Source organism: Chiloscyllium plagiosum, chromosome 6 (assembly GCF_004010195.1).
Source record: "Chiloscyllium plagiosum isolate BGI_BamShark_2017 chromosome 6, ASM401019v2, whole genome shotgun sequence".
NCBI classification, from domain to species: Eukaryota; Metazoa; Chordata; class Chondrichthyes; order Orectolobiformes; family Hemiscylliidae; genus Chiloscyllium; species Chiloscyllium plagiosum.
In genome coordinates, this window is record NC_057715.1 from 5,133,615 (window position 1) to 5,149,686 (window position 16,072).

General features: G+C 43.0%; 1 protein-coding gene across 1 annotated transcript; it reads right to left on the reverse strand.

The window, feature by feature from the left end:
* Window positions 1-411: 411 nt before the first annotated feature.
* LOC122551030 (protocadherin-8-like) lies at window positions 412-11,750 on the reverse strand. Its single transcript, XM_043692673.1, has 4 exons — window positions 9,234-11,750; window positions 5,551-5,618; window positions 5,263-5,402; window positions 412-5,041 (listed from the first exon to the last, which is right to left on the reverse strand). The coding sequence occupies exons 1-4, from the start codon at window positions 11,748-11,750 to the stop codon at window positions 4,629-4,631; spliced, it is 3,138 nt and encodes a 1,045-aa protein (XP_043548608.1). The 3' UTR covers window positions 412-4,628.
* Window positions 11,751-16,072: the final 4,322 nt, after the last annotated feature.

The window sequence follows — 16,072 nt, forward strand, 5'->3', positions numbered from 1 at the left end:
GCTCATCAACCTTGCCAACTCAGATGTACAATGAAGTTTGTCAATGATGATTGTCATTGTCAAACTTATATTCACCTTCTGATAGTCAAGCAAGCACCCATATAAGTCTATTTTAAGATAACAAATAACTAATCCTGGAGCAAGCTGTAATTCAATAGAGTCTGATAGGGTTGACCAAAAGAGGAAAGAAAACTTGTTAACCTATGAGTAGAGATAGCCAATATGAATTATTTCCCTCTTAGTGAAGTATGGTGAAGTTAGTTGTGACTATAATTCTGTACATTCACATACTCACTATAAAGTAGCCATTTATTATTGATCTCAATAGAGTATTAATCAGTCCACCTGGAGGGTCATTGGCTAAGTGATAAGGATGAGTGTTTATCTTAACAAGGATGTACTACTCTGGAACATTTTTCATTTATCTTTATTAGTTAAAAATGCACAGAAATTTGAACTAGTAGAACCAAAAGTGTTTTTTTTTAAAACCTCCAAATCATTGGTTCAAGTTTTACTTAAGAAGTTGAGCAGTACAGTATCATCAGATGCATCAACTTTTGGATGACATGCAAAATTAACTGTTTATTTAGGCAAGTATAAAAAAATTCCATGCTATCATTCAAATGTTATCCTTGCCAACATTTATCTTTCAACCAGCAAATTAGGTTATATGTTAATTTATGTTATTTGTTTCTACCACAATGTGTAAAAACTTGTGGCTCCTGTTTATCTATAGATTTCTCTTCGTAAGTAATTATTTGGCTGTGAAGAGATATGGGATCCTTGTAAAATGTAAGATGAAACAATTAAAAAACTATCTCCAGCTGGTTCCTAGAGGGTTAGGGCCAAGATAGAAAATGTCTGTATTTTCATTCAAATTGACAATCTTACTGAGAAAAGATTGAGTTACGTGTAATTCTAAAAGTTACACAGATGAAATTGGAGTGCAAGCATGCTGTTCAGAGTAAAACATCAGACCATTGCCATCATTGATCCAGGAATACACACTAATAATTAGGTGGAAGATATTCCATTTCAAAAGCTTAAAACAAAATAATTGATCAAAAGCTCGGCAAAAAAAAGACAGAATTGTTAGAAGTAGACTTACTGCATTATGAACTTTGGGAAAGTGTGGTGTGCAGTGTATGTACCATTGCCGGGTTAAATCATTTTTGTTTTGAAATATATTGGCATTGCCTCATTGTCCTTTACAAGCATAATCATTCCACACTAAAAAGGAATATTATGAAGAATGTAATGAGGTAGTATGGGTCACATGTTATATCCCTACAGAATCTAATTCCATTCTCATGCGAATAGAAACAGACATTTTTTGTTAAATGAGACACTAGGTCTTGTCATGTCTCCTGGCCAGCCTTCCAACTTGCAAACTCTGTTTGCATAAGCTAATCTCTTTTCCTTGTATCCTAAAGTGCACCAAGGCCTGTTCATTCATCAGTGACCTGCAGCAATTCCAGGTCTGGTAACTTTGGGGAAGTTGTGATGTAATAGCAGTGCCACTGAACTAGCAATCCAGAACCCCGGGCTCATGCTCTAGGATGTGGGATTGAATCTTTCTATAGCAGACATTGAAATTTGAACAAAATCTAGAATAGAAAGTCAGCCTAACGATGACCATAAATCAATTGTCATAAGGACCCATCTAGTTCAATAATGGCCTTTACGGAATGAAATCTACCAGCCTCACTCGGTCTGGCCTACATGCAACTTCAGACTCACAGAAAAGTGATTGTCTCTTAACAAACATCTGGACAAGTAGGTTTGGGTAATAAATGCCGACCTAGACAGGGAAGCCCACATCCCATTAACAAATTGTTAAAATCTCAAAGTTAAACTTCTTAATTGGTTTCACATTCTACCATGACCTGACCCAATCACAGCTCCTCAATCTTCTGAGAATTTTGGTTCCTTGCTGATCATCTAATTCTTTCGATCCTCCAATAGCAATCTGGCTTGCTGTTGACTATGCTCCAAGATCTAAATTGCTGTCTCTTGTATGCAGCTGTAAATGTAACTGTTTGTTGTAAACTGTTTTTGTAATTTGTTTAATAAAATAAAATACGCTCCAAAATCTATATTGCTCTCTCTAAATTTGTTTGCCCAACTCTGTCAAGATGCTCCTTGAAGTTTAACCCAAAGAGCTCAACTGCCCTCGTAGCTCCTTTTTTCGCTTGATCTCAACTTTTGTTGGATAATGCCTGCGAAGCACCTTGGAAATGTTTTACTGCATTAATAGCATTACAAAAACACAAGTTGTTGTGATGTTAAAATTGCAGCCAGAGGCAAATGATTACCTTTGGCTGCACTTAAGGAACATAATTACATCAAACTTTGTTTTAACAAGCGCCTTATCAATTGACATTTGATAAAAAAGTAAAACTAACATATCAGTTGATGGTCAGGTGTCTTTTCCCTAGGAAGGGGGATTTCAAGACTAGGGGGTACGTTTAAAGGCGAGAGGAGACATTTATAAAAAACATGAGGGGCAAATTTTTTTTAAACAGAAGGTTAAAGAACATTTGGATAACCATATAAATAGGAACGGTTTGGAGGGCTACAGGCCAGAAACAAACAGGTAGGATAAATTTAGTTTGGAATTATATTCGGCCCAGAGTGTTTGGACCGAAGCATCTGTCTCCACGCTATGAGACTCTGACCTCAAATACCGCACTCTGAGTATTTACACCATAATTAAAGTATAACTGTAAAATATATATCCCCGCATTGTGTTTCTATTATTTATGTGATTTTTCATAGTTTTGTTTGAGGCATGTTGATATCTTGAAGCTTTGCTTGGTCAGGGCTCACTGCGGGAACACATTACTCGATTATCCTGAATATTTGATAACTAATAGACACCAGAGCAATAAAATGTTTACTGTACTACATTTGCTTTGTTCAAAGTGGACATGTTTTTATGGATTTGTGAAGCAGTACAGATTTATCAGCTTTGGGTACCAGATGAAAATTGTAAAACGGGAACAGCAGCAGCAGGAGGCTGCTAGAGTTCTAATCGCCCTGTAGAACCATCTAGAAGCATCTTAAACCTGTGCGGTCTCAAAATACAATTGGTCAATACTCATGACTTTAAGGAAAGAGCATCATTAAATTATACATTTAGAGTAAAAAGGTATTGCTTAGAAATGTTGTAGAAAACAAGGACAATTTTATAGAAAAATACTGAAAATTACTATTTTCTCTCAAAAGAAGTTCACAAGATGAAGCTGAAAAGTTAGCAATTAGTAAATTGACCATAATGGCACTCAAGAAAAAAAAATTGCATAGAAAGGCCTCTTTCCCCTCAGAATTTGCAAGAATGACAGGTGAATCCAAGTGAAGCAAAAATTCTTAAAGATCATGAATAAAGTGGGTGCTAGGAGGGTGTTTATCACAATAATGAAATTTAGAACTAGGTTTTAGTCTGAGAACAAAAGGGCTCAGACAGATGTTTAGGACAGATGAGGAGAAATTTCTTCTCACAGGGTTGGAAACAGATCAAGCCTGGTGATCAAATGGGCTCATCCTGCTACTATTTGACACGTTAGCAATGTAATAATTGCGATTAGTCTGGCATGAAGTAGTGTTTTGTGGGTATTCAATGATTTTTCTTTTACAAATCTTCAGCACATCCTTTGCCCAGTTTGCTTTAGATTAGTTTTTCACGTTTTGTTCCCTTTGATCGGCTGCTGAGAAGAAAATAATGACATTTTCTAGACTTCACCCACTTTCTCTTCAATGCTTCACTGAAAGATGCAAAAGGAAAATGAGTTGATCTGTTCCCTGCTACCAGTTTTTGGACAAAAATTATCACTGAACAGTAACTTGACTTTTCTCAAAATATTTTATGTATTTGTGTTTCAATATATTGTTATAATAGTATAAAGCTGCTACTTTCTGCTTTAAACATAGCAAATTGTGGAAACAATGTACTTGCTATTTTAGCAACCCATCCTACTGCTAAAATCTAGTCTAACTCCATATGAAAGAAATTATCCAACTATAAAGTACACTGTAACTGAATTGCATATTCCAATAGAATTATTAAAAAAAGTGTTTCCAACTTAATTGAAAGAGGTAACCTAATCGTCCCATATTTTCAAAAAACACAGAAGATTAGGTTTCATTTTTAGCTACAGTAGATATTTAAAAGTTGAAAATCATGTCATGTTGATAAATCAACTTTTCTTCACTTAGTCACTAGTTTGAATAAGATAATATTTATGAGTTCACAGAACATTTTAAAATGGAACTAAGTTCCAAAACAAAATTAAAAACTAATTGTAAACATTCCATTACAGCTTATACAAGGTCATAGCTTCTTATCCAAAGATGTTAAAAAGTAGGCTCAGGAAGAAGTGAATATATTTTAAAAATGTGTTGCTGGAAAAGCGCAGCAGGTTAGGCAGCATCAAAGGAGAAGGAGAATCGACGTTTCAGGCATAAGCCCTTCTTCAGGAATGAGGAGGGTGTAAGGGCTTATGCTTTTTTTAAGCTCTGATCCCCAGCATCTGCAGTCCTCACTTTCTCCTAGAAGTGAATATATTGCACATTAATGGCAATTATTGCCAATGTAATTGAACAAATGACACCACTGTTGGTTTGGGAGTTCAAAACGACGTAGCCACTTCAGAGTGGGCAGTGTTAAGATAGCTGGTTTGGTATCTATGTCCAGAAGCGTTATATGCCAATGAAGTTGCTTTAATGGGTCTCTGTATCACAGGTGGGTGAAATGAGGATCCTGTCCTTCCAGATTCTCTGGACAAAACACTTTCAGAAGTTTGAGATTCCAACCTGGTTACGTGGCCATACTGCCGAGGAGACTTTAAGGACTGATCCTGCAAAACTGAAGTGACTTCACCACTAGATGAATGCAGTAATGTTGTAGACATTGAAGAATAAGCAACCATTTGGCTCGGTTTTGAGTGTGAAGTGAATTTTCCACATTCTGTTGTTTGAGAGGTCAAGTTGTAATATGGGTTAGAACTGCAAGGCGTTTGGCTTTTATGACAGGGGAACACATCTAAATTGGAAAAGAAGGATAAAACACTTAGCTTCAAAATGTTGATTTTAACATTACATCCTAATAAAAAGGACTTTTAATAAATTATAAGTGCAAATGAAATGAGAATGCTAACTTAATTTTTCCATTTGGAAAATAATTTGCTGCATAATAAAAGATTGTAGGTTGATTAAACTAGCTTCAAATTAAAGTCACGTGATTATGATTAATTAACTGTTTACCATTTTGCTTTTGATCTATTATTGTATGTCCTTTTCTTGATCCATCACCACTCAAGTCAGAATCACTATCATTGAAGTCACTATCTCCTTTCCCACTGTCTTTTCCACTGAATACATCTTGTCCAGGATACGCGATGGTCCTGCAAGGGAGGAGTAAGGAAATGTTGAAAGGAAAATTTATTTTTAAAAAACTTTAAAGGCTTTTATGATTTTTAATCAGAGGTATTTTTCATTAATCATTGCTGGCTGCACAACATACTTACAAATGCATAAATATATACTACTTACTTGATATCTTGATGAAAGGCAACTGTACAAAAGGCTCCATGATTGACGCCAGGCTCTGGCATAAAGCTCTTAAAAAAACAAAATAATTTCTTATTTTATGCTGTTTGTAATTATTACTTCATTATTGAATTACACAACACATTGTTATAATACAATATCAATCAGCTTGTAGTAGATTTCTGGTACTATAAGATCACAGTACTGGTAGCGGAGAAAAGTGAAAATGATTACTTCTATAGGATATGCAGATAAATAGCTAAGAACTTGTTATTCCAAATATATATTCATGCTGTGCATAGATCAATAATCACACAATGGAACTGCATGACTTTCCATCAGTTGTCACTTTGATACTTTGCTGTTGGAGAGTACTAGATTATTAAATGAGGCATATAAAAGCGTCATTCATAAAAATTGTATTTTGTTCAGTGGATGGAACTTATTTTCACTATTATCTAACATAATATTGTTGCTAAATATTAATTCAAATATGTATTGATGAAATACAGGTCCATCCACTGAATGCTCTTAAGCTGGTCTCCTTTATAATATTGAATGTCTGATGGAATGCCCTACACGTTATCACGTCTTATTTGATTTTAAAGCAATCAGTATAATTAATGGCCATGCCATTCAGAAGGAAAAATCAAGAAGTTTTACATTCTACAAAGGGTAGCAGATATTTGGAAACCTCGCAATATTCATTCACCTTCTGGAGCAACAACAGGAGCTTTAAAGATTGAAAATAGATTTGAGTCAAGCAAGATTTAAAATATGAGGAATTTGAGCAAAGTGCATAAATTGGCATGGAGCAGCAATCACCTACTTGAAATGGGACAAACATCGGAGGGATTGAATACCCTGGTCCTACATTCCAACATAGAAAATCTAAACATATTGAAAACTGCAATTTTCATTACACAATAATAGTCCAGATTGTGCTGTACCAATGTGGCTATTTACAAATAACATTATTTAGCTTTAAATCAAACACCCAATTCTAGTGACAGCACATGTGCAGTTAAATGCAGAAATCCAGATATACTGGGATGTTAAAAAGTGTGGTGCTGGAAAAGCACAGCCAGACAGGCAGCAACTGAGGAGCAGGAGAATTGACGTTTCAACCATAAGCTCTTCATCAGGAGTTCCCGATGAACAGCTTATGGTCGAAACATTAAATCTCCTCTTCCTTGGATGCTGCCTGACTGGCTGCTTTTCCAGCACCACACTTTAACTCTGATCTCTAGCATCTGCAGTTCTCACTTTCTCCCTGTGCTACAGCTGTCCTGCCTTTCAAGTTTTGATACACTGGAAAATCACCTGCAGATTTGACATTGAGAAATTCAGAATTATGTGATGTCACTGGACTGGTGATATATACACTTCATTTGCCAAAAAGTAAGTTAATTTCCCCTTAAATTATACAACTTAATTGCTGCCAAACAAATCTCTGGCACTGAAATTTTGTTTTAAACAGAATTACAACAGTCTCATCTTTTCAGCTTTCACCAATTGCAGATTTAAGAATTTTCTCTTTCTGAAACTTCTTTAGGTCAGTTCCACTTCTTAAATTTCAAGAGAGGGATAAATCATGACCTGAACAAATATCCCACGCCAAGTGGCCTTGTGTGTTGTAAACAACAACACTGGATGGTTGACAAAGTGTTTTGGAATGTCCAAGATGCAGAAATACCTTAACTCTTACCCTAAAATTCAATACAAGTATGGCCAAATGTTAATGGGGTCTGGGAGAATGTGAAACTACATCTTAAAAAAAAAAATTGATGGGTTTCTGAAATTGCAGTGTTTCGCCAACTTTTTTTAAAAAAAAAGGTTTGTTGTATAGTTTGCTTTGTCCCAAACCCTAATGTCAACTGGCCATACCTGCACCTCATTTGAGATAAACCCTCCAACAATTCCGGTTTGTGTTGTTTCATATTTCCAATATTCACTTTTTTAAAAAAAGAACTTTGGTGTTTAACAAATCTTAGCATTGCCCCGAATGGCTGTGGATGACCTCTGTTGTTGTAAAAAAGAAAATGCACAAAAAAAAAAAATGCAGAAATGCTGGAGAAACTATCTGGCAGCATCTGGAGAGAAACAAGTGTTAAACAAAATCAAGAAGGAATCTGAGTTAATGTTTGGAGTCCTTCATCAGAAGGCTCTTGATCAGATGTTGATTTTGCTTTGTGCACTTCCTGTGCAGTGTAACCTTGGTCTGTGCATTGGACTGGGGTTGACAAAGTTAAAAATCACATAATACCAGGTTATAGTCCAACAGGTATATTTGGAAGTACTAGCTTTCAGAGTGCTGCTTTTCCTGACAAAGGAGCAGCGCTCCGGAGCTTGTACTTTCAAATAAACCTGTTGGACTATAACATGGCCATAGAGATGTACAGCACAGAAACCGACTCATCCATGCCAACCAGATATCCCAACCCAATGTAGTCCCACCTGCCAGCACCTAGTCCATATCCCTCCAAACCCCTCCTATTCATACACCCATCCAGATGGCTTTTAAAGTGTTACAATTGTACGAGCCTCCATCACTTCCTCTGGCAGCTCATTCCATTCATGTGCCACCCTCTGAAAAAGTTGCCCCTCAGATCTCATATCTTTCCCCTCTCACCCTAAACCTATGTCCTCCAGTTCTGGACTCCGCCAGCCCAGGGAAAAGACTTTGTCTATTTATCCTATCCATGCCCATCGTGATTTTATAAGCCTCAAAGGTCACCCCTCAGCCTCCAACACGCCAGGGAAAACAGCTCCAGCCAATTCAGCCTCTTCCTAAAGTTCAAATCCTCCAACCCTGGCAACATCCTTGTAAGTCTTTCTGAAACCTTTTAGGTTTTACAACATCCTTCTGATAAGAAAGCGACCAGAACTGTACTCAATATTGCAAAACTGGTCTAACTAACATCCTGTACAGCCTCAACATTACTTCCCAACTCCTGTACTCTATACTCGGACCAATAAAAGAAAGCATACCAAATGCCTTCTTCACTATTTTATTTATCTGTGACTCTAAAGGAGCTATGAACCTGTACTCAAAGGTCTGTTTGTTCAGCAACACTCCCCAGTCCTGAAGGGCTTATGCCCGAAACGTCGATTCTCCTTCTCCTTTGATGCTGCCTGACCTGCTGCACTTTTCCAGCAACACGTTTTTAAGCCCATACCATTGAGTGTCTAGATTATAATAGTGCTGGAAAAGCACAGCAGGTCAGGCATCATTGGAGCAGGAAAATAAATGTTTTGGGCAATAGCCCTTCATCAGGACTGAAGACGGAGTCCCCCTGCCTGAGCTGCTGTGCTTTTCCAGCACCACTCTAATCTAGACTGATTTCCAGCATCTGCAGTCCCTCACCTTTTGCAGTAAGGGCGTAAGTCCTGCTAAGATTTTTTGGCGGTGTGATTTTTAAACTTGGTCCAATCTAGGCACCCTGGTTGGCTCTGATCTGTGGGTACTGCTGGCAAAACAAAGCTCTCCTGGGACTGCAATAAAATCAAATCCAAACCAGGGAACTCAGAACATCAGCTCTGCTTTCTCTCTTTGCAGACCTGCTGAGTTACTCCAGCAATTTATGCTTCTGGTTTCAGACTCCCAGCCTTCTGCAGTATTTGTGTGTGTGTGTATTTTGGTGTTAAATTGACATTTGGAGAGTGGGAGGTTTAGAGTTGGTTACCTCCTGAGTGTTGGCAGTGAGTTGACGCTGTGTTTCCAGGAGACACACGCCCTTCGCCGCCTCTTCCGAAGCTCCATCCGCTTCCAATTCGCCCGGGGCCGGGGCCGGGGAACGGGCAGCGTCCGCCCGCGGCTCCAAGACGTCTCCCTCCCGGCCGGGCTTGCCGCCGGTGCCGCAGCTCGAGGCGATCCCGACGATGGCCAGCAGCAAGGCCACGCAGCCGGCGGCCAGCACCGCGATCACGGTGAAGGAGGTGTCCCAGCTCCGCTGTCCCGGGCCCGGGGAGGCGGCCGGAGCTGCCGGGGGAGGCTCGGGCCCCACCGTGAAGCTCAGGGTGACGGTGGAGGACAGGGAGGGCAGGCCGCCGTCACTGACCGCCACGACCAGGCGGAGGGCCCCGGGCCCGGCCCCGGGGGACGCGGAGGGCGGCAGCGGGCGGCCCAGGTACACCTCCCCGGTGTCCGAGCGGATGGTGAACAGCCCGGGCGGATCCCCGCTCACGATCCGGTAACTGAGGCGGCCGTTCGGCCCCTCGTCCGGGTCCTGGGCCCGCACGCGCGCCGCCAGGTAACCGCGGGGCGCGCCCCCGGGCAGCGCCATCTTGGAGGCGGCGGCGGAGCGGTTCCCGGGAGGAGCCGGAGCCGGGCCCGGGAGCGGGGGCGGGGGGTGAGTGATGAGCGGCGCGTTGTCGTTCCGGTCGGTGATGACCAGGCGGACGGTGGTGGAGCCGCTGAGCGGCGGGGAACCGCCGTCTGTCGCCTGCAGCAGCAGCTCGAGCTCGGGCAGCTCCTCACGGTCCAAGGGCCGGAGCGCGAACAAGGAGCCGCTGTGAGGCTCCACAGCGACGGCAGGAGGCTGCAGGCCAGGCCCCGGCTCCCGCCCAGGCCCAGGCCCAGGCCCCGGCTCCCGCTGCTGCAGCAGGCGGTAGGTCAGGCGGCCGTTAACGCCCAGGTCAGGGTCACGGGCCCGGACGGTACCGAGCTGGGCCCCGGGCGGGTTGTTCTCCGCCAGCGACAGGCGGTAGACGGAGCGGGGGAAGGCGGGCGCGTTGTCGTTCACATCGGTGACGGTGACGGTGAAGGGCCGCACGGTGCGGCGGGGCTCCGGGCCCTGGTCCTCGGCCACCAGCGTCACGTTATAGTCGCTGTGCCGCTCCCGGTCGAGCCGCTCCGCCGTGACGATCATGTGGTGGTTGCTGCCGTAGGCCGGCCTCAGCTCGAGCTGCCGGGGCCCGAGCAGTGACACCGAGAGGCGGCCGTTAGCTCCGGAGTCCCGGTCCCACACACTCACCAGCGCCACGAAGCTGCCCGGCTCCGCCGCCTCGGTGATGGACGCGAGGCCCGAGGCCGCCGCCGCCGCCGCCTGCGCGCCCCCGGGCCCGGGCCACAGCGCGCTCACGCGGATCTCCGGCGCGTTGTCGTTGACGTCCAGCACGCGCACCGTCACCCGGCAGCTCGAGGCGCGCGGCCTGGCGCCCATGTCGCGCGCCTCCACCTCCAGCTCGAAGCGGTCGCGCGCCTCGTGGTCGAGCGGCGCGTGCAGGCTGAGGCGGCCGGAGCGCGGCTCCAGGCGGAAGAGGCGGCGAGCGGCGGCCTCGAGCCTCGGGCTGAAGGTGTACCGGAGCTCGCCGTTCACGCCTTGGTCCGGGTCCCGGGCCTCGAGTTGCAGCAGCACCGAGCCCGGGGCCGTGTCCTCCGGCAGCTCCAGCTCCAAGGAGCCGCTCTCGAAGGCCGGAGCGTTATCGTTGTCGTCGAGGACGCGCACGGTGAGCCGCGCGTCCCCGCTCCGAGGCGGGTCGCCCCCGTCCCGGGCTCGGAGCAGCAGCTTCAGCTCGGCCTGACTCTCCCGGTCCAGGGGCTTCACCAGGAGCAGCAGCGGGAGCGGCTGGTCCCCGGCCCCGGCCCCGGGCCCGTCCCCGGGCGGCAGCTCCAGCTCCAGGTGACCGTTCACCGAGAGCTCGTAGCCCCGCACCGAGTGCGAGCCGGTGTCGGCGTCCAGAGCGGCGGGCAGAGGGAGCCGTGTGCCCGGGGCCGAGCTCTCGGAGATTTCCAGCTCGATCTCGGCCTGGGGGAACTCGGGCCAATGGTCATTAATGTCCAGCACTTGGATCTCCACGTGGATCAGCAGGAACCTGTCCCTGGAGAAGCTGACCACATCCAGGAGCAGCAGGCACGGTTCCTGCTGACCGCAAAGCTGCTCCCGGTCAATGCGGCTCGCCACCGTCAGCTCGCCGTCCCTCTCCCTCACCGTGACCCTGACCGTGACCGGTACCGAGCCGTTACACTCGGGCATCAGGCGGAAGCCGCTCTGACCCCCGCCGGCCGCCTCCAGCTGCAGATCGGCGGCCAGGTTCCCGATCACCGAGCCGGCCTCTTGCTCCTCGTACGTGGAATATCTGACCGTCTTACACTCACTCAGGATCGGAGCGAGAAGGAGCATAAGGAGCAGGAAGCAGGGCTCCCTGGAGGGACTGCACACCGGGACAGCAACCCTGCTTCGACTTCTCCCAGGGCTCATATTCTCTGGTCTCGTTACTCTGTTCACTTGTTTTTCTTACACCCCAAATCAAAGTGACAGTCAGAGAATGTTTTAGTGTCGCGCGTGCACTTGAAACACTCAAGTTGCACGCCTCAAAGTATCAAGCGAACTTCAGACTTTGAGAATCAATCTCCAAGTGTGCAGACTGAAAGGGCCCAGCGCTATTTTATTGACAAGTCCTTTAGAAATGTTAACAATGCACAGCCAATCGTATTTCAGGAGATGGGGACAGTCTTTCTCACTGAGGAGGCTGAAGATATCCAATACAGTACATCAATTCTGGTGCATGCTTAAAAACCACTATTGTGTGTGGTTTGCTTTATTTAACTACGTGGCTGTTTGTGTTCTGTATGTTAAACTGTGGAAACCAATATGACTATATAAAGATGTAAAAGCTGTATAACAAGCCGTCGAATTTTTAAGGGGACGGTGTCAGATTGGGTATTTGTATGAATGTCCAATAAATATTGTAAATAAAGAAATAAAGTACGTTCTTTGTAATGTTCAATAATTTGAAAATGTCATCACTATTTAGAAAAGTCGAGTACATTTGAGAAAAGGAGACAATACTAAATGATTTCAGTCACTACCCTGGAAGTGGGTGTATTTTTAATATAGAGAGATTTACTTGTCATGTCAAGGTTTTCAAGCATGCACGGTACTTTAATTTGGATAGTTAGCTTATGGTCTGCTCGTGCTATGAATTTAAACTGCTCATTCTGGTGAAACCTGCATCATTTCTGCTCTACTCTATTAATAATGAGTTTGGAACAAATCAAAGGCATGGTTATCTGGCATATTAGGAATGAAGCGCAGGAATTTCCAAGAAGTGCAATACTCTCAAACTGTCTGTCAGTGCTGATAGGGTGATATATTGGGATGCTACAGTCTAGAGCATTACAGCCTGGAAAAGCAGACAGCTCAGGAGGGCACACAGGAGAGTGGAAGTTCAGTTATGGTAGAATTTTTGATAGGGGAACAGAGAAGTGATTCTATAGATTCAGACACATGTTTGCTTGATGTACTTGTCCCAATGACACAAGAAAAAAATGGTGAAATATTACAGATCTTGAAGAGAGAAGAAGTTTATATATGATTTACTTTGTAAGCAGGTAAAGCAATAAATAGTCTTGCAAATGATGGAGAAACTGATGAAGGGCATTTGCCCGAAACATCGATTTTACTGCTCCTCGGATGCTGCCTGAACTGCTGTGCTTTTCCAGCACCTCTAATCTGGAGCAGTTCTGGCAACATCTGTGGAGAGAGAAATGAGAGTTAACATTTTGAGTCTGGCGTGACTTAGTGTTTATTTCAGATTTCCAGTAGTAATTTTCTAAATGATGAACAGTCAAGATCTGTGGAAGAGTAGGTAGATTTCAGGCCCAACTAAAATTAGCAGACAGACACAAAAATAATTCAAAATCCAGTGGAATATTTATTTTTATCTTAAGGTAGGTGAAATGCAAAAGGGAGCAAGTTATGCCACAGCTCATTAAAGCTCTGCTTCTATCCTTTGAGCCATTTAGTTTTGGCAACGAGACCTTGGGAATGATATATTGCCCATAGAAAATATGCATTGTCAATTCATCAGAAATATACCGTAGTTAAAACTGTTACACAATGAGGACTGTTGACATCGTCAAAAATCACACAGCACAACTAGCTGCCTAAAGAAGGAACTGGGCTCTGAAAGAACATAGAACATAGCTTGTAACTTCAAATAAACCTGTTGGACTATAACCTGTGTCATGTGACTTTTGACTTTGTCCACCCCAGTCTAACACTGGCACCTCCATACCATGACAGTTGACATAGACTGTGCTTGTATTCCTTTGAATATAGAGGATTAGACTTTGGTCCAATGGATGTGTTCAAGATTAAAGGGTTTGGTAAGATGGATAGAACCTATTTGCTCTTCTAGAGGAAGTCTAACACAAGAGGGCATAATTAGAGCAAAGGAGAAGGTGAGGACTGCAGATGCTGTGGTACTGGAAAAGCACAGCAGGTCAGTCAGCATCCAAGGGGTGTGGTAGGAAACAGTTCATTTCAAGTGTAGAGTCAGAGTTATACAAGCATGGAAACATCTTTTACCCCCAAAAACTGAAAATGGGTGAGTTCAGTTTTGATATGCAAATTGTCAGACTTTTGATAGTTGGTGGCTTTAAGTTTCACGATCAAAGTGGGTAGATGCAGATAAGATATAGATTAGCTGTAATCTAACAGAGTGATAGAACAATCTTATTAGAGTTTTACAGATTAAAGCTGTGAATTATTTTTACTATTGTATTAAGTCTTTTGTTTCACAAACTAAAGCTGTAAACAGCACTATACACTAATGACCTTAACTGTTATCACAAAATACTGTAATCCACAAGCACTCATCTGATCAGATTAAATTATTTACAGTGTGGAAGCAGGCCCTTTGGCCCAACAAGTCCACACCGAAACATAACCCACCCAAACCCATTCTCCTCCCTTTACCCAAAAATACGGACAATTTAGCATAGCCAGTTCACCTAACCTGCACATTTTTGAATTGTGGGAAGAAACCGGAGTACCCAGAGGAAACCTATGTGGAGAATGTGCAAACTCCACACAGAGAGTCGCCTAAAGCAGGAATTGAACCCAGGCCTCTTGGCGCTGCGAGGCAGCAGTGCTGACCACTGTGCTACCATGCCGCCCATATGTATAACTATATAACTATTTTCAAGTTAAGGTTATAAGACATTTGTACTAATGTGCACAACTGCAATTTCGCATGTTAACCATATTTGTTATTTGCATCTTGCATAAAAAAACTTTATTTATAACAATCTATTAGTACATATAAAAAGTTTGCAATCTGTTTTGTACACTTTAAGTGAAAAGAAAATCAAACACCATATTGAAATTAAAATTAGATTTTATTCTCACAAGTATAGGAATACATGAGAACAGTGAAATGTATACAAAGTCACCATTTTCCAGTGCAATCTTGGCTGCAAAGCCAGAAGTTTATATGAAAAGCAGAAATAAAAGAAAAAGCAAAAGATGAGAAAAATATCCATATCTGGATCCCAGAGCTACCATGCAGCTGCAAAGAATAAAGACATTTTTAACTCATACAGGTAAAAAAGTTTGTATACATTTTGGGAACTGAATGGACACCCCCCCTCCCCACCGCCATTACCCTATTTTTGTCATCGTGCTTGTCTGATAGAACAGTAAAAAATATGAGCAGGAGAACATTCAGCTCTTGGAGTCTGCTCTGCTATTCACTCAGATCATGGGTAATCCTCTAATTTACTTTCTCACCTTATAACCCCATGTATTGATTCCCTGAATATCTAGGATTGGATGAGTAGAAATTTTCTCCATGTTGGGAAGATCAAAGCTATTGTTTTTAGTCCTCTCTACAACCTCTCTGAAAACCACCAACTCTTACGGTCTGAAGCTGAGCCAAGTCATTGAAAGCCTTCACATTCTATTTGATCCGAAGTGGGATTCTAGCAAATATTTTTGCCACCAACAAGACTCCCTACTTGTACCTCTGTAACATCAGCTGTACCCATCCCTTCGATAGCCCATCTGCTGTTGAAATCCTCATGATATTTTTGTTAACACTGAACTTCAAAATTTGAATATTTTAATGTGTCTCTCACCTTACATTCTGCATAAATGAGCATTCATCCACAATGTTTGTATTCTAGCTTCTAATAAGTCCCTTTCACTCACCAGCCTGAACTATATTAATTTGTTGACCTGTATTGACTCCCCATTCAACAAAACTTCTGTTTTAATTTTCATCGATGCTTTCAAAACCTTCAGTAATTTCTTCCCTCTGTAGTTCTCTGGCCTCTTATGGCCTTACAACTCTTGAGATCTCTCTACTCCAATACATTGTTCCACGTTGGTGCCAGGGATTCTGCCACCTCAGCTATAAACTTTGAAATTACCATTCTAAACCTCTCTAGCTCTCTTATATTTTAAGCCACTCCTGAAAGCATAATTTTTTTGACCACAGTTTTGCTTACCCATCTAAATGTTTCCTTTGTGTCAAATTTTATTTACTAACCTACTTGTCATTAGTTTATTCAGCACCTTGAGATATTAAATGCTGGGTGTATGCAAGTAGCTGCTGTTATTTTAGCTAAACAATGTCCACTAATATGTGTCACTTTTTTAGATTACATTACAGTGTGGAAACAGGCCCTTCGGCCCAACAAGTCCACACCGACCCGCCGAAGCGAAACCCACCCATACCCCTACATTTACCCCTTACCTAACACTACGGGCAATTTAGCATGGCCAATTCACCTGAC

Bases quoted from the DNA above. Each gene is read 5' to 3' on its own strand.
- LOC122551030 (XM_043692673.1), bottom strand. From the start codon at position 11,750: ATGAGCCCTGGGAGAAGTCGAAGCAGGGTTGCTGTCCCGGTGTGCAGT. The intron at 5,619-9,233 runs GTAACCAACTCT...TGTTTTTTTAAG, and splicing joins TCACTGCCAACACTCAGGAG to AGCTTTATGCCAGAGCCTGG. The intron at 5,403-5,550 runs GTAAGTAGTATA...CCTCCCTTGCAG, and splicing joins GCCTTTCATCAAGATATCAA to GACCATCGCGTATCCTGGAC.